This window comes from Pleuronectes platessa, chromosome 16 (genome assembly GCF_947347685.1).
Source record: "Pleuronectes platessa chromosome 16, fPlePla1.1, whole genome shotgun sequence".
Classification (NCBI taxonomy): Eukaryota; Metazoa; Chordata; class Actinopteri; order Pleuronectiformes; family Pleuronectidae; genus Pleuronectes; species Pleuronectes platessa.
Genome location: NC_070641.1, coordinates 3208146 through 3231321, shown reverse-complemented (window position 1 = coordinate 3231321; position 23176 = coordinate 3208146). Strand labels below are relative to the sequence as shown.

The following is a 23176-nucleotide window of genomic DNA, read 5'->3' as shown; positions in this document are numbered from 1 at the left end:
TTTCTAAATGACAGTCGTTGTTGAACATACGTGTGAATGGGTGAATGTAAAACTGTACTGTAAGAGGGGTCATCAAGACTAGAAAAAGGGAATATAAATACAAACCATTTAGAGAAGCTGATTAAATGTCTGACTGTTTAGCTGCAGTGATGAGAATAAGCATCAACACTGTCACTCCTTTGTCCCCGTCAGGATCCTGTAAATTGATTTCTCTGGTTTTCCAGTGATCTGATTGGACAGGAGTTAATGACTTGAATCTGTGTGGATGGATGAGTGCTTAGATAGAACTGGCTGTGAACATTTTTTACCATGTCACCTATTTGTTCCTCATGACTGAAAACTCCACCCGATGAGCTGTTTTCCACTAACATTAAAAAGAAAAAAAATGCAGCTGCTGGATAAATATTTCATATTATTGTCCCCTTATGGCTCTAACTGAACACTGAAATGTTAAATTCCTGTGTCGACCACACACTTCTTTCTATATTGATGCAAACCTGCTCAGATTAACACTGAGACTTGACACCTTGATGTAGAAACCATTATTTTATTTCAAACTTAATGTGCCGAGGCTCAGGAGCTGAAGAACAGAAAAAAATATGTAATCGTCAAATTTCATGTAAAGGTTTCTTGTAGAAATACTGTTGCAAGTTGTATTTTAAAAAAAATAATAATAATTAAAATAATTTTTGGAAGTTTAAGATTTAACATTTTTAGAAGTTTAAGAATAAAACCAACATATAAGCAGATAATCCTCAAAATGAAAACTACATCCATTAGACACAATCTAAAAACTGATTAATAGGGCCAGCTGCTGGAATGTGCTCTGAGAAGGAACACACCGTTTTCCCAATTAGTTATTTTATTGTCATAGTTGTTTGCTTTTATAACATTATTTGAAAACGCTCAAGGACATTGCCTGAATGCCAAGAGAAACCAAAAACTGGGTAAAAGCAAAGGGAAACATGTACACCCAAGATAAACATTTGGTTTCAACTGGATAGGTTCTCTCAAACAATATATTTTGCAGTTTATTTCTGAAAATCATTATTATACTCCAAGCAAAAATCCTGGTCCACATCTGTTTACAGATATAACTTCTGCCATCTGTCATTTATGAAAGAAGAAAAAAAAAGCTAGATGAAAAATATGTAATGATGTGTAGACATGAGTGGGGCTGGGAGAGGTGGAGGGAGGTGCTAACCCAGAAATGGCATAGCTGAGCTCTCAATATGAGAAAGCCGACTCGTGTGGACTTCATCTTGGTTTGCTTTAAAAACAGGTTTTCTTTTTCAAGTTATTTTTGTTTTCTGAAGCTGATCTTCGGCACGCAGAAAGGGGGGCGTGACAGGGAGGTGTCCTCGCCGCTGACAACAGTGTGGGCTGGGTATTGACCAAGCTCTGCCCATTCCCTTCTCATCAGGACTCTCGGACATATCCGTTGTCTTCAGTCCCGCTCAGCAACCAGCTTCAACACCTTACCGATGGCGATGGTCTTACCTGAGAAGCAAACACAATCACATTTCTGTTCACTAATACATTTAAATCAAGAACTAATGAAATTTGAAACGTTTTTTGAATCCCCTAAAAAGGTGAAAATACCTCCAACTCACTAATCAGCTCTGACAGTTGTTAAGTGAATTGTTCACAAAATTTAGGATGAATCCGACACCGAGTGAACATCTGTAGGCCCCTGTACTGACTAAACACTGACGCTTCTGGTTTCAAACCATTTCAAAGGTTTCACTGGGAGATTTTTGGTGTGATCATCTCATAATTTCTCTAGAGATGAGGCTGAAATACAACAACAGAGGTTTTTCCATTCCCAGAACATTAATTTATTTGAACACTGCTGCCACTGACCTCTGCCATGTCTCTGACAGGATGTAAATAAGAAACTGCATCCTGAACGTTTTGTATGTGGGGAATAAATAGTGAGGCGACAAAGAGGGTCAGTGAAGATAGTGACTCACATTTCAACTCAATATGTCTGAATTGGATCTGATCTACAACATCCTATCAGATGTTACATATTGCTCATAATTAACTGCTCTATTTCAATTGTTGCAACATTCACCAAATGAGACGAACTGTTGTGTACTTCAATATTGATTGTGTTAAAGTCCCATTATCAGCTTAAGTTTAAAAACATTTTCCACTGAAGACCCAAGGATTTATTTTACCAGGTTAACGCAAAAACAATCAAACCTCCTTCTGAAAGGACTCTGTATGAAATATCAATGTATCATGGTTTGTATCAGAGGGCTGATTGATAGGAGATTTTCACCTGGTCTCCTGAATATGCAGAAAGAATAGTGCTGCTAGCGAAGCGGGTAAAATATTGTCTATTTACCCTATTCTATAGAACACTACACTATAGAAACACTGAGGACTCATACAAAACTCCTCAAAAGATGAGTTTGTGTGCAAGAGTGTGAGAGTAATAATAGTAATGATTGAAATAATTTCACTGTGTATATCAGTTCTTCTTGGACATTTTCAGATAGTGTACCTATACTGATCACCAGGGTAACTATGCTCACTATGCTCACTATGATCGTGATGCGTTCCTTCTCCAACTGTCAGTAGCAGATGCTTCTAAATAAGTCATCTAACGCAGTCATTCCCAAAGTGTGGGCTGTGGCCCCCTGGTGGGCCGTGAAGCCACTGCTGGTGGGCTTTGAGAGGTCATCAGAAAACTCATAAATAAAACAGTTAAACATTTATGGTTGATAAAATGTTTGTTTCATCACTGTTAAAGAAACAAAGCCATGAGATTTAAATTCCACGTTCTTATTTTATCTGACCTATATAGCAGCTCTCATTGTATTGGCTGACCGTCTCATTAACACCTGAAAGCATCATTAGCGGGAAATCATAGGTGAGGGAGAACTTTGTTGTCTGCTGGGTCGAGCAAGCTGGAGCAGAGGAAAGCTGCTAATGACGAAGGGGAATCCAAGGGTCGAACTGAATCATTCAAAACTAAAAAGAGGACTCACAGAAAGGACTTAAGTAAGTATCTGTCACTGGCCCAGAGGACAGCCCCAAAGCCTGTGTGTGTGCTGTGTGCTGAGATGCAAGCTAACAAGACCCTGGGACCAATGTAAATTGTGCCGCCATTTAGAAACCAAAGGACAATATTTATCAAAGCTTCGAGAATCTTTTTAAAAACACGCTGAGAGTATCGGAGCCAGCTACACGGCAATATCAGCCCTCTCATTGGGTGAGTAAGACGTGACACAATGTCACTTTACTCGACATGTGATTCAATATCAAGTATATCGAGAAAAACTGCTTGAGGTGTCAGACTAGAGGAATTCCAGTATCAATGTTAATGAACATGTGATGGGGGGGCTTAAACGCCTCAATTCTATTTGGTAATGCATTAATTGTGTTTTTCATCTCCCTGATATTATTGTTGAGCTCTGTTATACAGACAGCAACATATGTTTAACAATTCACACTTCATGTATTTTTTGCTTTGCAAATTGTTATGCTTGAATGTGGATTTTATTGGATTTGCATTGCATATGCCCATGTTCATATACAATTATTGTGCCTTTAAATTAAACAATATGTATGGTAATAGTTGATTCTAGTCCTGTGTGTGGATCATATAGTTGTGATTAAAGGTGTGGCTGGGCCGTGCAAATGTTTCAGTTCTGAAATTGGGCCGTGGCATTCTTAAGTTTGGGAAAGGCTGGTCTAACGGATTCATCTGTTGGCTGATATACACACAGCTGTTCACTGGTGTTTCGCTCCAGCAAGGACTGACATGTTGTAGACAGAGATAACATCTCTTAAAACAAAGAAAGACCCCAGATCAGTGTGAAGTAGGGTTGGCCATCGTTTAGGTTTTCTTTAAAGCGCTGCAGACATGTACAGACATGTTTATGTTGCCTGTAATAAAAAATACAGGCAAAATATTGAAGACAAAATACATGACACCAGATAACCTGGATAGTTTCTTCACTGTTTTCAATTTGAACACTAATAAGCGCACATTCAAATGTAGCTCCATTTATTAAATTTTCCCTCTTGATTTATTGTGGATTTTATCTAATTTAAAAAGTCGATTTTACTCTGTGTATTTTTTTACACAATGTACGGCTTTATTAACTTTCCAGTATGTGAGATAGAATCATTATTATTTGTTTTATGGACGTTTATATTATGATTTTGAAGAAATAAACATTTACACAGTGGTTAGGTGAACCTTTAGAGACTGGTATAAATCACATTAATGATAATGAGCCCAACGGTATAAAGATGGTGCTGTTTATTATTGGTGTATCCTCCTTTTCTGGAGGAAACTGAATTGGATACTTGCAGATACACCATAGCAGCAGCAGCAGAAGAGGAAAGGCAGCCTGTTAACACCTGATGATACACCAGATTTCAAACCAGCCAGATAAAGTCCAAATTTAATCGCACTCAAAACATCACCCCCAACCCCCATGTGTGCACAAGTGCAAAGTACCTTCGTCCCGTAAGGTAAACCGTCCCATCTGGGGAAAGTCTTTAAAGGTCTCGAGGCATATGGTTCCTGCTGTGCGAAGACGGGCAATGCAGACCTGGTCCTGTTTGACGAATCGTGGTCGTGTCTTACTCTTCTCTCCTGACTTCTTGTCCACCATACAGATTAAGGCCTGCAGGGGGAGCAAAGAGTTCCAGGATACCATCACATAATGGACACAAGTAAGATTAAATAGCACATTGAATAAGTGCTAACCACAGCTACATGTGTTATGAAATGACAGCCTTCTCAATCTACTGCATATATAATGTATGAAACGACAGAAACAAACAATAAAGCTAAACTTTTGTTCAAGCACTGTTCCTCAAGAAAATTACCATCTTTAATAGTAATGGTGGGCTGCCACCCCACAAACCGGTTTTCATTTTTTAATTAAAACAATTTCCATCCAGGCAAGGATTTTATTTCCGTATCAGGAAATCCTATCTATACAAACACCAGTCACATGAAGGCAAAGTATTCGTTTCTGCTCCTCCAGACTAAAACACAATTCATGAGTTTTCAACTGAAATGTGGACAAGCAACATTTCCAAAAGCCTCTGTTTTAAAAGCTTAGAATCTCTGGATTAGTGTGGAGGCCAGGTGTAAATATAGCAGAAATTAGGCTTTAAAAAAATGTAACCTATCAGTCTGGATGCAGCCAGAAACTAGGATCTTACCGTGATTTGCACTTCTTCAATGCAAGTGTGAATGTGAAGGACTGCGTTGTAACCCGGACAGATGATGGATTTGTGTTCAATGATGACGATCTGAAGAGAAAAGAAAGAATGATGAGAGGAAATCCAAAACCAACATGTTGCTTTAATGAGCCCTTCACTATACAAGCCAGCTCACAATGAACAATTGTTATGAAGTGGACCCAGGTCTTTACGGTGATGGGCCACCAAAGTCATTGTAGCATTTTATACATATGTCTTTTCGTGACTTCAACAGGATTTGCAGGTTGTGCTTCTCTGAACAGAATCATTTCTGTGTACATATGAGCAGGGTTTAATGAAACCTCAACTACAAACTCACAACGCATAGGAAGAACTTCCCAGTGAAGAGACAAGGTGTTTCCCAGTTAAATTCTTGAAATGAATTGCTCATATTCATAGATTCCAGGTAGATGTAATTCTTGGAGTGAACAACATGCTGGATAGCTCGACAAGGATTCATCGGTTTTTATTAGGTTTTCAGGATGTTAGAAATGAATAAATACAGAGGGTATGGAGCCCTCAAGGTTACATGGGCAAACTCAATGAGCCATCAGCTGTACTCGCACCAAATGCACATTTGGGAATACAGATCAAGAGAAACGTCCTCAGATGAAATTGCCTAAGAAGCTATTTAGACCCTATACCTTAGCTTAACCTATATACCTTGAAAATATTGATACAAAAATAGGACATATATATCCTATTTTTTTTTAACTAATATTTTCACTTCTACATGACATGCACCAAAGTCTTAGATTGTACCCTCCATTTGTTTGTGAGTAAATCTGGGTCATGGAGATCTAGTCTGCTCTTGGATGTGCTGTGTGACATGGTTTGTTGGTTACTCCTTTATTTTCCTGTTACAGTGAAATATAAGAGCACTGGGAAATCTTGTGCACATTAATTAGGGCAGCAATATATCTCTTGATTACTTGTAATTAATACATTGTGTGTGTACAATTAAAAAAAATTGTAAAATAATTTTCCACAGCCCAAGGTAATGTACTCAAGGAGCTTCTTTAATTGATTTTTGAAAGCCTGGACCATGGTAATATTAGTAGCATTTTAGCATGAACAATTATGAAACATAAATTGGTTATCAAAATAGATGCGTATTGATTAATCTCGTAATTACTGCCAATTAAGTGTGGATCAGTGAGAGCAGAGCTGCTATGTAGACTGACCTGGGCATCAAAGGTGCGCCCTGAGTGGCAGAGGTTCTCAGCATTACATAGGATAAAGCCCGGCAGAATCTCCTCCTCCTCAATACCCTTCAGCCGCAACTTGAGGTTTTCCCCTGGATCAGCATCGTCTGTTTCCACATCATCCGACAGGAGACTCAATACCTCCACAACATGCTGCAGGAACAGAGACAACAGGTGTAGATACATGGGATTAGACTTCGAGATAATTTATTTAATCAGAGCAGAAAGAGCACAAGTTTAGTAGAGAACAACCAGACAGACTAATCACTTGCAGTCAGCAAGCATTATTTGCAGTAACAGTGACGACTGTGTGTGGAGAGTAGACCAGAAAAAAAAACTACTAGCCAATTATTTTTATGCAGTATTTGGTATCAGTTATTTATTATGAAAAAAGTAACTTGTGACTGTAACCAATTAATTATTTTCAGTTACTTTCACAACACTGGTTGTCAGCAATTACATTTACTCAGTATTAGTTTAATAGTGTGGTCCAAAATGGTTGGACATTCACAGTGCATTTAGTAACAATTGGATTAATTAAAATCTGGACACAGGAATGAAGCAGTGACAAAGAAATCATTCTAAATAGAAAACCTGCTTGTTTTATCTGTCAGTACGAGTTATTTTCCTTCTGATGGTTTCTATAGAGTTTCCGTTAACACTCTTCCAGCAGATGGAAGAGAAGGATTGTGGTATATCTTACCCTGTTTGGCATCATGACCAGGTGCTGTGCTTTACTGATGCAGCCTGACTCTAGTTTTCCCAGAATCACTGTGCCCATGTCCTGGTGAGACAGAGTGACAAAGAGCAGGTGAGAGGAACAATCGATAACATGGTTACACTTCAGGTTCCAGTTGACATTTCCATTGCAAACAAAAACTAATTTTGCTTCATGTCTGCACCTTAGTAGAACAACATGGTAGGAAACTACTGAAGTCAATGAACATACTTCACTCATTGTGAAGTATCTTCTGTGGGTGCAACAGTTCATATCACCTATAACCAGGCATTTAAATCCTTTCTAACCACTGGTTTCAGAATCTACAGTTAACCAGATCTCTACTCGATCTGGTTAAAAAAACTGCAGACTTTCATTTAGACAACACTGCAACTACAGAGGGGGTAACTACAGATTCTTACCTTGTATTTGTCTACAATAGGCAATCTGATGGGGCCATCGCTGGATCTTTTCAAAAGTGGCAAACTGTCCAAGTGTGGAATGAATGGTAAACCTCTGCAATGACATTAAATATGGACAGTTGTTAGTGGGGAAGCATGGTAAGAGCGTTGGTTTGACTATACAGTTTTCACAGTGGCAGCAGGGATCTGCTGCGGATCAAGCAAAGAGACTCACGTGTACCAGGAGCACATATCAGTGGGCTCCTTCAGGTTGGCTCCTGTCAGCCCAGAGCATGGCATGAAGTGAATGTCTTTCTTAGGGTTGAAGCCCACCTTCTTCAAAAATGGCACCAGTTTCTCTTTACACTCTTCATACCTGAGGGTACAGACAACAGGGGAGATGTCAACATCAATGGAGGCAGCACCAACATTTAGGGTCAACACAATCTTATCTAACTCACAATCATCCAGTATTCAAAGGCCAAAATATAAGTTTCAGGATAGCGTTATTGACTAATGGGAGACACTGTAAACTAGGGCTGAACGATTTGGGGAAATAATCTAATTGCGATTTTTCCCCCAAAATATTTCGATTGCGATTTAATATGCGATTTTTTTATTTTATCCTCTTCCCCCCCCCCCCCCCAAAAAACCCGTAATGAATGATTTCAATATGACCAACACAATATTAGATACATTTACTTTACAATATTTCTTCCCACATTTTTATTTAACTGCTCATTACAGAAACAAGAACAACAAATCGGTGTGCATTTAAGTAATTTAATCAAAGTCATTGTAAGTATAAACACAAGCCATGCACTTTTTAAAACCTGTGTGCAAAATTTACCATCTTGAGAAATTTTTTTTTTTTAATTATAGGTGTGTTACTGCTCCCAAGTCAGTAACATTGCCAGTGTTGGGAAGGATACTTTCAAAACGTATTCCATTACAGAATATAGAATACATGCCTAAAATGTAATCTGTAACGTATTCCGTTACATTAACTAATCTGAGTAACGTATTCTGAATTTTTGGATTACTTCCACATTGAATTGCATTTTATAAGTGTAGGAATGCGGCGTTGTTATAGTCAGTGGAGCAGCAGCAGTTTAAGCTCTGTGTCCGCGGATGCGGCTGGCCAGCTGGATGCGAATCAGCAGCTCCGTAGATTCCCGTTCATGTCCGGGTGGTCGTGCAGCGGTATGGAGGCGCCGGGCCTCAGCAGGAACACCCCCATGATGAACACCTCCGTCTCGCAGATGTGCATGTAGGTGACCGGGGGGCTCTGGAGCCAAGCCGCGCCGGAGCTCGGCTTGTTTTTCCGGTGAGCGATTTTCAGGTTCGCCGCCCGCACCGCGGTCACCGGCGAGATGAGCTCGCTCTGTGTGTCCGACACATCGGCCGAAGACTTTGGGACCCTGTAGGTGATGCAGGCTTGCTTCACTATCTTCTGGATCGGAGGAGTTTTGTGGTCCCGTGGCATTCTTCTGCGGGTGAGGAGCGCATCCCAGAGCCCTACTCTCTTTCGCAAGTTTTAATCGCGCACGTTGCGATTAGAAAATCGCGTTTTATCATATCGCAATTTTATCGCAAATGCAATTAATCGTTCAGCCCTACTGTAAACCAGTTCATCTGTGTCCTGATAAGGCCAACTGGTTGTTACGGCAGATGTGAGGCTACAATGATTCATGTGGGATAACTATAATTTCTCCTCACCTGTCAAGGCTCCAGTTGACTGTAGGGTCATCCATTTTATTCACAAGAACTATCAGGTGCTTAACGCCAGCCGTTTTGGCCAGCATGGCATGCTCCCGTGTTTGGCCACCTTTCTCAAAACCAGTTTCAAACTCCCCTTTCCTGGCAGAGATCACCTGAGGTAGAGTACATTCATTCAGACTGATTTACTTTAAGACATATCATTTTCAAAGACGTGATTCTCTGCTGTTGAAAAAACACCATGTGTCAGAGAAAAGGTCATATTGGAAAAACAGAAAAGCATGTTTCTGAACAAGTAAGGATGTTATAGATTACACAAAGAAAACAGTTTGTCGATATCTAGTTTAATGGTAAAAAAAAAAGTGCTTCTCATGCTTTTTGTTCACAGGAACCATAAACTCTCTGCATTTCCTCTCCTTTTTCTCCCAACTTCTAGTTTTTATTCTTGGGCTGTGGCACCTAGCCAAGTGGGTGAGAAAGTATCAATATTGATGCTGATCGATGTTTGAGCTCACGTGATACTGTTGTTATTGGTATATATATAAAGGATATTATTTTATAACATCAGTTATGGAGCTGAGTTGGCATTGTAAGTAAGAGGAAACTTTATAGTTCAGGTGAAACGATAACAGATTTTTGCACCAGATACTACTATTGATGTTTGGGACAAATGGCCAATATTTACCTTTACTACACTGATACAGATCCCATAATTTTTTTTACAGAACATTGACACAAAAACACTTCCAATATCTCTGTTATAACACCTCTTGTTATTTATGGTCTCAAATATACCAGTTACTGTATGTCCAAAATAGTAACTATCAGCCTGGCTGACTTGTCAAATTGTGTCCTTTAAGGAGCTTTGTGCTAGTTATTTCATGAAAATGTTATGTTTCTATGAGTTCAACACTAGTTAAGTGTTGAACTGATGTTCCACTGTAACTCCACAATTTAACATGGCTGCTTGTATGGTAAACTCACCAGAACCGCCAGGTCTGCTTGTGATGCACCTCCAATCATGTTAGGCACAAAGCTTTTGTGGCCAGGAGCATCTAGGATAGTAAAGTGCTTTTTGTCCGTCTCAAAGTATGCTCGGCCCACCTCAACTGTCTTGCCTTTGTCTCGCTCCTCTTGATTGGTGTCCAAAGCCCAGGACAAATACCTGAGACAGAAAAAAATATTTCAGTCTGCGACATTCTATGTTGTTCCGGCTGATCGTAGTGGGAATGGCAGATTCTTTGTCACGTTGGCGTCAGATAATGGTGGTGGACCACGACCGAGGTGGCAGCTGATTATGGATCCTAATAATGACTGGACTATAGTGGCATCCAATCTCTTAGGTTTCTACGGATTTTTACCCTGTTAAAAGGGGTTTTTAGCAGTTTTTCCTTACTCTTGTTGAGGGTTAAGGGCAGAAGATGTCATACCATGTTAAAGCCCTATGAGACAAATTGGAATTTGTGAATATGGGCTAAACAAAAAAAAATTGATTGATCGATATTGTCTCTTTGGTCATTCATGGGAAATACACAGACACAAACAGTTCCTGGCAAAAAACTAAAATCGCACAGATTTTGGCCATCATACATTTATAATAATTTTATTTATGCAGCACTTTTCTTAAACCATAGTTAAATGACCAAAACTATTTTTAATTAAATCTATACGTTTAGCACAGTAATACGCCCACTCACCAGGTTTCTCGGTTCTTTTCCTTGGCTTCTCTCTCGTACTTTTCTAAGGTTCTCTTTTCTACCATGCCTGTTAGATACCTGTTGGAGTGGATGGGGAAAGGCATACCAGCAGGTCAAAGTTCTGGTGCAGTTATCACCACCTCTCAGGATAAAAATTCAGAGAGCACAAGAACACTCACATGATTTGTCCGCCAATGGTGGACTTGCCAGCATCTGGAGAGGAAGCACACAGATGGTATTTTAGCCAGAAACACAACATCACAGTGTGCCTCCAGATAAGCAGGGGGGTACTGATCGCCTTGAGCAGCCAGTCAAAACCCAACTGATCATAAAGACTGGAGCTAAAGGTAGCTAGTATCCTTGTTTATGTTCGGTGTCAGATACAGAGTAGGGAAGTCAATCAAACAAATTGGTAGGTATTTAGTAACAATATATAGAACATCACCAGTATTCTTTCATATTTCATGTCACAATATTCCAGAAATATGCATTTCTTTAAAATCTCTCCTGTAAACACAATAATCCACTCGCTGAACTACAATAGACAGATGATTGCACTCACCTACGTGTCCGATGAATACAACATTGATGTGTTCCCTTTTGGGGGCATCTGGCTGTGTAGGTGGAGCCTTGGGCACTGGCATTTCCTCTTCCTCCTCCGTCATCTCTGGAGCCGTCTCCTCTGTTGTAGCTGCCACTGCTGGTCCCCGGTCGACGCCTCCTGGCTCTTCATCATTTGGCTCTGCCTCTTTTTGGTCCCATCGCTCCTCTATGGTCATCTTTGAGTCACCGTTCTCCAATGGAGCTGCACAAATCACAGGCACAAATTATTTACCATTTGTGCCTCCATACAATACAACAACTTAACTGGGTTCAAATACGCAAAGGGTTTATTATATTTTCATCCCTTTTAATAACCCAGGCCAAATATTAAAGTGTGTGACTATGCATATTTGTCAGTGTGAGAGTGCATGATGTGCAGTTTGTTTGGGTGCCTTTCTGGCACTGGTACTGCATTAGCCAATGAAGTTAAAAGTAGAACCTACTTCTTCTTTACTAGCTAATCGGACTCTTCCTATCCTCACTGTCTCTGGCAGGACGTTTATCAGCTGTGCACGTGTGAAGTGCAGATGATTGAATATCTGATGCAATTTATTCAGCATTCCAGTTTGGTTTCAAAGATTAAGCGGCCTATGGCTGAATATTTTAAAGTACAGTGACAAACTCAGTGCTGTATGCCTAAAAATGCAAGCCAGGCTTCCAGAGAAAACTCCATCACAGTAATCCTTAAGATGTTTTCAATAAGCTTCATCATAAGCATTAGTTACTCAAAGAACTCCTCCACAGCTTAGCAGCACTGCCAAGAACAGGTTCTGGTTCAGACTAGGGCTGCTCGATTATGGAAAAAAATCATAATCACGATTATTTTGGACAATATCAAAATCACGATTATTTAAGAAAATATCACCTATCCAAAGTTTGGAGCTAGGGAAAACTTTGTTCAGAACTTCACTGGTTTCCATTAGTGTTCTTTGTTAACTGCAGCATTGATCCTGTTTGTCGGCTTTAGTTTATGTCTTGTGGTTAATCCTCTGAGGCTCTAGATATAAACTTTTCGCATGATCACAAAAACGGAAGTCTTCTTGCTGCACAGTCGAAGAGTACTTTAGCTTCATCCTACAATGATTTTCTGCTCACCAAAAAATTCAGTTATTCAGCTCATCCAGAAACGCTTGGTGGAAAAGTGTCCAATTACTTTTGATCAACTGCAAATTTAATTAAATTACAAAAATTTGGCAATGTTATATCTATTATCTTATTTCAAATTGAATGTGCTGAACCCCAGGGACTTAACAAATAAAATCTGTAACAGACCATATACTTTATGACTTTCTATCACAACATTAATAAGGATCTTATTCAATACATCAGGGGTCTTCAACGTTTTTCAGGCCAAGGACCCCAAAACTGGTGGAGAGATGGAGCAGGGACCCCCTACTATATATATTGTATAAAATTGTGTTTTATATTAAGCTGGGCCTAGTGACATATATAAACATAGCTACCCTGTTATTGTGCATTCAAATATAACACAGGCTCATATATTAATGTTTTTAATTTAAACATCTGCTAGGTTTCAGGTTGGCCATGCCACTGCCATTTATAAACATACATCTTGCATACAACACTGAGCTATTAAAGTAATTCACAGATCCATGTTTTTATTTTAAACATACATGTAGAAGAGACAGTGAATCCTCAAGCCATCTGTGGATGCCACACATACTCCCACATTAGTGAGATATCGGACTCTGATGGGTAGCACACAACTTATCTAATCTTGGACGGATGGAGTTTGTCAGGCAGAGGGTCATATCAGCCTCTCAATATGTTGGATGCATGTTAATATCTATTTAAAGACATTTACATTTGTGTGAAAAAATTGGTTCGAAGCTGTTCTTAGTTAACAGGTTTTAAGTCTGGCAACTAGGGTTGTCATGATACCAAAATTATGACTTCGATACTATAACTGCCAAAATATCACGATAATACTTACGATACCACAAATAATTTTACAGATGTGTGTTTGAGGGTACATTAGAGATGGACAAATAATTAAAGGGAATTTCTCCCCTTTATTGAAAAACATGCCACCTGAGCAAGTGTGTGGGGGTTGGGCCCCGGGGCCTGTGTGTGTGCACTGCCTGGCGCGCAAACACACGCTCATGCTGGCCTTTTACGATTTGACAAATTAACGTGACCTTCCCTCACGTTACCGTTCAACATATGAACACAGTACAGTGAGCCACTGCAGAGGGGCTGAAGAGCCTCACGCCGGATTCACACCGGACGCGGAAGCGACGCCGAACCGTGGCGTAAGCGCTAATCCCTAGCGCGCCAGCACTTGGCTGTTCACACCGGACGCGGAAGCGACGCTGAACCGCCTGGCAGCGCTAATAATATCACCCGTTGATCCAGTAGTAAAAAGCATATACTTACTTGTTGCTCCAACATTAAGCAACAGCGTACCAACATGTGTCTTTTTTGGTGCCTTTATACAACATGTTCATGTTCAGAGGATCATAAAACTCACTGTACTTCTCCACTTCAATTATTCATTTAATGTCATCCATGTTGAAGAACTTCGCCGCTGTTTGCTCCTTTAAATGTCGGGTGTCGAGGGTAAATTACGTATTCTCCACTCAAGCCTATGTGGAGAATACGTAGCCCCCCACCCCCCTTTTTTATTTCTATGACTGCTTGTGTTGCTGTAGGGCAGGGGTGGGCAATTAATTTTCTCGAGGGGCCACATGAGAAACATGGACAGTTGTGGAGGGCCGAACCAATAAGCCGAACTTAATTCTACTCAAAATAATTTGATAAGCTCCTACAGCTAAGAATAAATGTTATGGTTAGGCAATAAAAAAGTGAGGCAGGCAAAGTAATAATGCCAACAATACATCACTTTAAATCAACATTTACAAGAACAGTTGTGAACAAAATATGATTTTTTTTTTGCAGTATTCCAAAGATCAGCTTTAAATTAATTGTATACAAATTGCTATTACTATTTACATATAGTCTTATCACCCAATTTGCTGTTTTTTCTTTTCTTTTCTTGTTAAGTGAGAGAAATCTAGTCTGTTTTGGGCATGAACAAGTGCACTGAAGTCAGGTTGAATATCCGAGGTGGATATGCGAAGGACAGCTGACAGGTGATCATCAGTGAGAGAGTATCTGTATCCCGGATTTGTTAAACTTCATCACAGAAAATGTTTGTGCATACATGTAATAACATAATGTCTCCAAAGAGAACCAACATCTTCTGAGCATGCCTCCTGAACTCTTGGATGTCCTTGTCTTTTTTTTCACAAAACTCTCCAATCTCTGCTCTCAGGTCCCATACTGTTTTAAGCACTTTGCCCAAACTGAGTCATCTGACAGCTGTGTGGTAGCCTATGTCCCCATGTTCAGTCTCATGCTCCTCCAAAAGTGCAACAAACTGTCTGAGATTCAATGCTCTTGCCCTGATAAAGTTAACTAATTTAGTTACATCAGTAACATGACTCATTTTGAGCACTGACTTACACAACACCTCCTGATGTATAATACACAGGGTTCATACACATTTTGACCAATGGATTTCCATGACTTTCAATAACTTTAAACCATCTTTCCATGACCAAACATTTTGTTAGATCTCAGTGTATACATGCAAAAGAGACTAAATGTAGTATTTAAGCTAACAATGAGAATTTCAAAGCATAAAGTATACCTTGAATTACACAAATGTATGAGACAATAGTTTGATAGACGTCTGTTGTAACTAGTGCCGTCAGTTAAACGCGTTATTAACGGCGTTAACACAAACCCATTTTAACGCCGTCAATATTTTTCTCGCCAGATTAACGCAGAGCTGCCAACTCTCACGCTTTCGCCGTGTGACATACGCTTTTGGTTGGTGGTTGACTAAGTCACAATCATTTTTTAAAACATTGTATCAGGCCGTCATGAAGTACCAGGAGCGGGCGAGTGTGTGTGTCTCGGTGTGTGTGTCCTCCCAGATTGTGTCTGTGTCCTCCCAGATAGCGCACCGGTCCGGCTGCTCGGACCTTTTATTGGTAACCTAACTGTTACGGTTCATTGTTTCTGAAATAAGAGGCCTGAATGCTATGTTCCCAGCAAACTTGAAAAAAAGAAAATATTAAGCCATGGTTTAACTGCACTATAGGCCGAGTCCTTGTTTACCTGAAATGTGCACTTTATAATTTTATACCGCCCTGTTTGGCAATGTTGTTTTTCCATAAAATAAAACATTTGCATAAAGCAAGCCAGTCCACTTTTCCATGTTGATAGAGCATTAAAACGGAAAAAACATTATGGAGAAAAAAAATGAAGGGACGTTTAGAATAGATAAAAATGTGCGATTAATCTTGAGTTAACTATGACATAAATGCGATTAATCGTGATTAAATATTTTAATCGTTTGACAGCACTAGTTGTAACCCATGGCATGTACTTTTCCATTTGTAGCCAAGCATGGTTAGATCTACACTTCCCTGGCGTAGTGCATTATCTCGCCTGCCTCCCCACCGATTTCAATTAGTACGAGATAGCACGCCTGCTTATATTTTGAGCATATTTCTTTTAAAAGCATATGAATTATTTAAAACTCAGCGTAAATTAACAACATGAAAATATGAATATAACAAATTTCCATGACTTTTGGCATTACATTTTTTTCAAGCACTTTTCCAGGACTGGAAATAAACATTAAACAAATCCATGACTTTTCCAGGTTTTTCATGACCGTGGGTTAATTTCCCTCACTTTATCTTGCATCCGCTTCAAAAGTCCGACATTTTCTCCAGTCAGATTTGAACAGCCATCGGTTGTAACACCTGCCAGTTTGTCCCATTTGAGTCCCAGCTTGTCCAAGCATGCAGTTACCTCCGTGAACAAATCACTCCCAGTCGTCGTCCCTTTTATTGACCGCATTGCTGCCAGCTCCTCAGCACAGCTTTTCCTTTGACTTCAGTAAATAAATACTTAGCAGTCCATGTCTCGTTAAAAACTCTATCTTTCTTGTTTTAACGTGGGCTGACATTTTTGCGGACTAATAGTTAACTCACATCTCTTCTTAACTCCGTTCGCCAACACCTCATCCACTCGCGGGTATTCAGGATGTACGTCAGGTAAATGTTTAAAAAAGGCACCTTCAAAATAAAAGATATGTTGTATTCTTTGCATGATGTTCACTTATTTACATGTGATTCCTAATATTCCGTTGACCTCACGCGGGCCGGTCACAGACAGCCAAAGGGCCGGATGCGGCCCGGGGGCCGTACAATGCCCAGGTCTGCTGTAGTGGATGGGCAGAAGGGGACATTTAATAATGTGGTTGGTAAAAGTTGTAAAATTAAAACTCCAAGACAACAGAAGGTGAATACAAAGTATGGGATGCATATTTGATCATTTATATCATAAAATATCGTTTAAAATAATTTTTCAGTGTATTTCCTTGTGCGATACGCTCGCGTCAAGCGGAAAAAATTGACTCGACGCCAAAACAATCGCTTCACGGCGCTAGGCAGCCGCGGCGCTTCAGCGTCCGGTGTGACCAGCACAAAGGTTTAACATGGGAGCGGATGGGAGCCAGCAGTTTTTTAAGGCTTGGCTCTGCGCTTACGCCACGCTTCCGCGTTTGGTGTGAACCCGGCGTCACGCAGCTTCACAACCGCGGGTGGCCGACCGCTGGCCACGGCGAAAGATGGACTTGTTTTAGTGTTCCGCCGTTAAAGAGATGCAGACGTCAAAACATTAGTTTCGCTTCACATTTTCCCCTCCCGGTCCCACGACCCACCTGTTATATCTCCGCGCCGGTCGCGACACAGGGTTTAATATTCTGTGATGGGGGAAATCGCTTGGCGCTAGACTAGGCTTAAGGCCAATGTATGCTTCTCCGTTTTGACGGACACGGACAGATAGGACCGCCTTCTCCAACGTGGAACGCCCTCTCCGGGCCTCTCCGCGGCTCCTCGGAGAGCTTTTCGTGCAGCTCTCATTTTTCTAACTACACGTTGAAATGGCAGAGAGCCCACGGATAGCCCTTGGCTGTGATTGGTCCGCTAACGCCAGCATTTCGGGACCTCAAACTTCCTGTTCCATTCCCTACATCACAATAAACCAAAATCACAACTACGACTCTATGATTAATGTGACAAGTGTGTTAAGCCAGCGGCGTGTACGGTCACATACGGTTATAACGAACTTTCATAACGGGGCTAGCGGGCTAGCCACCATGCTAACTGCGGTGGGAACAGCGCAAAAACCCGCTGACTTTAATCCCACGGCTGTCATGACACTGTTTCTCAAACACCGTCAGGTTAGAAGCAAACACTTGGTAGTAGTTAGTATCGGGTGTCCCTGCTGACTGTGTGTGGAAGCTGGGGGGGGGGAAGCTAGCTGCCTCTGTGTAGCTTCAAGCTGTTGCAGCTGTTGAATTAGCAACGCAGTTTGGAAACAAGACCGGGGAACCGCTGCGTTAAGACACGATAACATAAGCATTTTGACCCGCTGGGTGTCACTTTATTTCAGCAAAAACTGTCGCGTCATCAACATCCTTTTTCTGTTAGTTGCCATCGTTCACTGTGTGTGAGGAGCCGGGAGGACGTAAATAAACCAGCGTGGACTTCTATATACCTCATGAGGTATGCTTCTCTAAGCTCGACTTCCGTTGCGCCATCTACTGTTCTGGCGGTGAATTGTTTTCACAACAAAAAGGCTCGTAGAACTATAAATCAAAAAGGGTCCGTCCACTCAGTCAGTCCGCAACGGACTCGGAGAAGCATACAGAGGCCTTAAGGCTAATCGTGTTAGGCGGTATATGGTAGGGCTGGGTATTGCCTACAACCTCACGATACGATACGTATCACGATACAAGTTGCTTTTGAATAATGACCATGTCCTGCACAGAATTGACTACAACAGTTCTTTATTATTCCATATAACAGCAAAGGCAAAGTCTTAGGGATCGCAACACTCAAAATACTTAAAATTCTGGCCATTAAAAGATCTTAAAAGTCAAATAAAATAATTATCATTCTAATCCCAATATAAAAAAAAGGCAATGCACAGAAAGGATCTGTCGCTCACGCATCTCCTCCCAAGATCCCCGGATACGGTGTTTTTATTTTCCCTCGTAAGTGCCGAGTCTGTTGCTTGAACATGAGCGCAGTTGCACATCTGGGCATGCAGCGTGGCTATAATGTTCTTCGGACATTACGAGTGCTGCAGCTTTTAGCGGCTTCAGGGCTTTAGCCTCATCTTCAGCACAGGCCAGGTCCGCTTCAGTTAAGGTCCACAGCTCCTTGGCATTCTTCCACACCTCAGTGGAGAATAAGTAAGAAACAGTGGGCGTCTCGAGCGCACGTTGAGCGGACAAATTCAGACTGCCAGCAAAGCATTTCACGTGCAATAACTCCGCCAGTTTTTCCGGTGTTTCTTCTTTGCTTGTTTTGAGTTGAGACGTGTGCTGTTTTTGCCTATGCTGCCCCCTTTGGCGTTATTGTGCACTGCACCATAGGTGAAGTTTCGTTTTCAAGACGGCCGTCAAAGTATTTGATGCCGTATCGATACAGTAGCATCTGCATCGATGCGTGCATCGGCATGACGACGTCACGATATATCGCCATATCGATTTTTTGAGCACAGCCCTAGTATATGGGTGAGCTTGGGGCGGTTCATGTTTACCTGTCGTTCTTTGAACTCTCTGAAAAGTTCGGTGTGTCTCGAGAGGTGCTTTGCCATAATTTACGTGTTGCCTCCATTTGCCTGAGTGGATTTGAAGCATGTTTTACCGACGGGTCTATGTGTGTTGATAGGATTTCCTTCACAGTCTGCTTCGTATCCAAAGTACTTCCAGATCTCACTTCTGGCATCTCTTTTTTCCAACAAAACGAGGATGGTCGGCAAGGGTCCTTCAGATGAGGCCATTTCTCCCCTGAGCTCACTCGCTGTGAGTGAGAGCTGGACAGCCCCCCCCCCCCCCCCTTGCAGTCAATGCGCGACAGGGAGCAGAACAGTGAGTGCGCTCTGATTGCGGGCTATTTTAATGAGGTACCGGTAATAAAAATATACAAAATCGTTTTGTTTTCAACGTAAGGGTACCGCGGTACCTTTCTAGTACCGGTACACTGTGCAACATTACTGGCAAAGCATGGCTGCCAGAATCAAACTGATGAGACCCAATTCATTCAAATGCCAAGAACCAACTTAGAAATAAACCCTGATTCAGTTTCGAAGGTAGCACATGATCGAAACAAACAACTGCTATTGATGATGCATCATTGGTGTGTGAGAGAGGTGCTCTGTACACAACATACGCTGTATGAATGTGTGTGTATGGGAAAGTGTGAGTTGTAAAGTGGTTGTTAAAAAAAGAGCTGCTCGTGTTTAACATTTACAACCTTTCTTTAAAAAGTTAAACATTAGAAAAAAATGTCAAAAGATTAAAACCTTCATAAAGCAGGATTGTTTTGTTTCCTATTGCATTGATTCTCACAAATTGGCATGTGCTGACCTGCAGGTGTAATACTACTCTCCTAAAATTACACTGATATAGTAATATGATTGTAATGTACATATTGTATTGTTTTTAATGTTAGTCCACTTTTGTCTGCCCATATCTTACAGGCATCACAAACCTTTCGTGAATCAACCAGACATCTGCTTCCTCCATCACTCACATTTTGTCCAACATCCACGCGTATGGGGGGGTTGATCACTCCAAGTCATTTACATGTTACAGATATTTGGTATTACTACAGTGAGGGGCTGTGACTTTTTACCAGCTGATACATGAAACATTAGCATTACACTCTGTGTCGATTTGAACAAGGCCTTTAGAAAGATTTTACAACATTTAAGTAGTTAACAGACTAAATGTTGTTGAAATGATCACTATACAGTTTGTTTTGTAGAAACCTGCCCGATGTGTGCATAGTCAACAAACTACGACCAAGACAAGTTGGCCACGCCTCAACTTTAGTGGTCGTCCGCTGTAAACCACCTTTTTTTTGTACTGTCAAATGTTTCAACATAATGTAAAAAACCCAGACTACAGTTTGTCCTGGTATTTCTATTTAAATAAATGACCAAATAAGTTGCAGCTAGCAGAATTGCTGTATGTATTGCTACAATTGATGACAAATGTTCATGTAATGTTATTACTCTTTAATATTTTGCTGTTGGGTGCACACAAGATCTCCCAGAGTAAGAAGCACAAACATAGCTCATAATCACATTTCACCAGTTCAAAACTCAGCTGAACATTGTGTTTATTGTAGTGCTATCTCCCACTGAAATAATGCCATGTCTGTTTCAATTGATAATGAAACATTGTCCCTGTGTATGTGACAGAGCAACCCCCACACACCCTGTGGCATAGGTAGATGCACAAAGCCAATACTACAAGTCAACACAGTGAGCTTCAGCAACCCCTGATGTGAGAGCCACTTTGTTAATCTTCTCTGTTCAGTGTGAGCCTGCACGAGTCGGACAATGAGGTGAGCAGTAACAGCATGTGTGTGTGAGATCCATGGCATAGAGAGAACCCAGCTAGAACACAGACTCTATACATACCAGGGCTTTCAGACACCTCCATGGTGGATATTTTCTCCACAGCAACTGGAAAAGAGAATGGATGAGTTTAACTTAATTTGCATTAAGTCTAACCATTTGCTCAAACATGCTAATTTCTGTCTAAAATAAGTGGGACTTTATAAACCGTTGTGGAAACAAATCTGAAAGTCTATTTTCTTTATGTCTCATAAGCTGGTTTCCCTCTTCAGACTTCAGATGCTACTTTAAGTCAAGAATTTAGAGATTGTATGGACACACCAGAGTCTGTTACACATGTCCAGGACTTCATTACTTTGTTTCCGTCTAGCATCTCTACACTGTGGAGCACTAAGTTCCATGAGGAGATACTGTCCATGCGCAGAGTTTGTAAGAAAACTCTAGTAACCAGCGGTGTGCTGAATAAGAGCAGCACAATGTTAGTGGATCAGTGAATATGGGACCAGCTACTGTAAAACGATAATAGTTTCCAAAGGCGTCAAAGCAGCTAACCTCGTCCACCCTCACCCGCAGTCGGATGACACATTTCGCTCCACTCTTGACCAACAGTGCGTCAGAGCATCCACGTCACGCACTGATGTCCCCTCTAATTTCCACCAAACCCAGGGTGAGTTTGAATCAACTGGTTAAGTTCGTTTGTCTATAAGTGACCATATAGATGTTATCATTTAATTTACTGTTAGGGGGAAACAATAGTTCTACATAATGACCCTTCGCCTGAGTGGGTGCGACACAGGAGACCGCACTACCAACGAACATGCTAGGTGGCTACCGGTTCTAACAAGCTAACGCCGGCTGTGTTGACTTTTTGCAGTTATGACAGTGCTCAACAAGACAAAGTAACACCAGTCTATTTCAGAAATATTAAGTAACATTAGCTGGAGGTGCAGGTTCTAGTAGGAGATAAACAGCATCGGACGCACTGAGTCAATTACTGCTACAAGAAACATCAGCTAGCAGCTAGTTTGTCGAGCTTCAAGGAACGCGTGTCTGTAAAGTAGCTCGTAAGCTAGCAAGTACCCAGCCCAAGTGGCACTTAGCGGCTAGCTAGCTGCTAGCTAACGTAGCCCCCCAACGTGACTGAAACTTACCAGCGGAATCGAGATTTTCTGAGTGTTCTTTCACGGTGAATGTTGGGACAAATTCGGCGGCATTTATATTGGGCACAAACGGTTTCGCATTCACATTTAGATTTGTGAGGGCTTCTTGAAGTTGTCTCTCGATCGTGGCCTCCACATCTTCCTCTTGTTCCCAGGAATCAGGGGCAGTGTCTCTCGCGTCCATCGTGGGTCTTAGATTTTAACTTCTCTGTGAGATTTGAGGGTGTACGCTGATGTCCGCCCGGAACCCGTAGCTAAGCTTAAACCTCGGAGTGATCGAGAGCCTCCAACCCTCACTGTGATGTTATCTAGTGATGTGTCCGTCGGTGTCGAGGCTTCGAAACGTGTGTCGCGTAATCTAGGAAGAGTTTTGTGAAGCGCGTATCCAGGCTTGTGTTGATGACGTATCTTGTGACGTCCAAACCCTCGCGAGCCGGCCGTACCACATGACTGAGTCAGGAAATAGTTAGCGAGTTTGGTGTGCGATCCCATAGATATATACACTCCTGATCAAAATCTTAAGACCAGTTAAAAAATTGCATGAATTTGCATTTGCACTGTTGGATCTTAGGAAGGTTCTAAGTAAAAAGAAGAAATGGGAACAAGAGACAAAAAGTTGTGAGCAGGCAATTTATTGAAAACAACAATTTAACTCAAATAGGCTGTTCATCAGCTGATCAAAAGTTTAAGACCACAGCCTTTAAAAGCCCAAATCTGTGCAAAAATTTGGATTCTATGTCATTTCCTGTCAAGTAATCAGACTGTGAAGATCTCTTGATGGCAAAGGCAAAAAAGCTCACCGTCTTTGAACGTGGTAGGATTGTTGAACTGCATAAACAAGGCCTCTCACAACGTGCCATCGCTGCTGAGGTTGGACGCAGTAAGACAGTCATTTTGCATTTCTTAAAAGATCCTCAGGGTTATGGAACAAAAAAATCAAGTGGTAGACCCAAAAAAATCT

The 23176-nt window shown here is 41.1% G+C and overlaps 1 protein-coding gene across 1 annotated transcript; it reads right to left on the bottom strand.

The window, feature by feature from the left end:
- Positions 1 to 531: 531 nt before the first annotated feature.
- On the bottom strand, positions 532 to 22620 carry gspt1l (G1 to S phase transition 1, like). Its single transcript, XM_053442679.1, has 14 exons — positions 22207 to 22620; positions 21119 to 21163; positions 11538 to 11780; positions 11155 to 11188; positions 10976 to 11053; positions 10263 to 10443; positions 9279 to 9433; positions 7795 to 7935; positions 7581 to 7674; positions 7144 to 7224; positions 6420 to 6593; positions 5197 to 5286; positions 4481 to 4649; positions 532 to 1500 (listed from the first exon to the last, which is right to left on the bottom strand). Exons 1-14 carry the CDS (start codon positions 22397 to 22399, stop codon positions 1448 to 1450), a joined length of 1731 nt encoding a protein of 576 aa, XP_053298654.1. The 5' UTR covers positions 22400 to 22620; the 3' UTR covers positions 532 to 1447.
- Between the last annotated feature and the right edge of the window lie 556 nt (positions 22621 to 23176).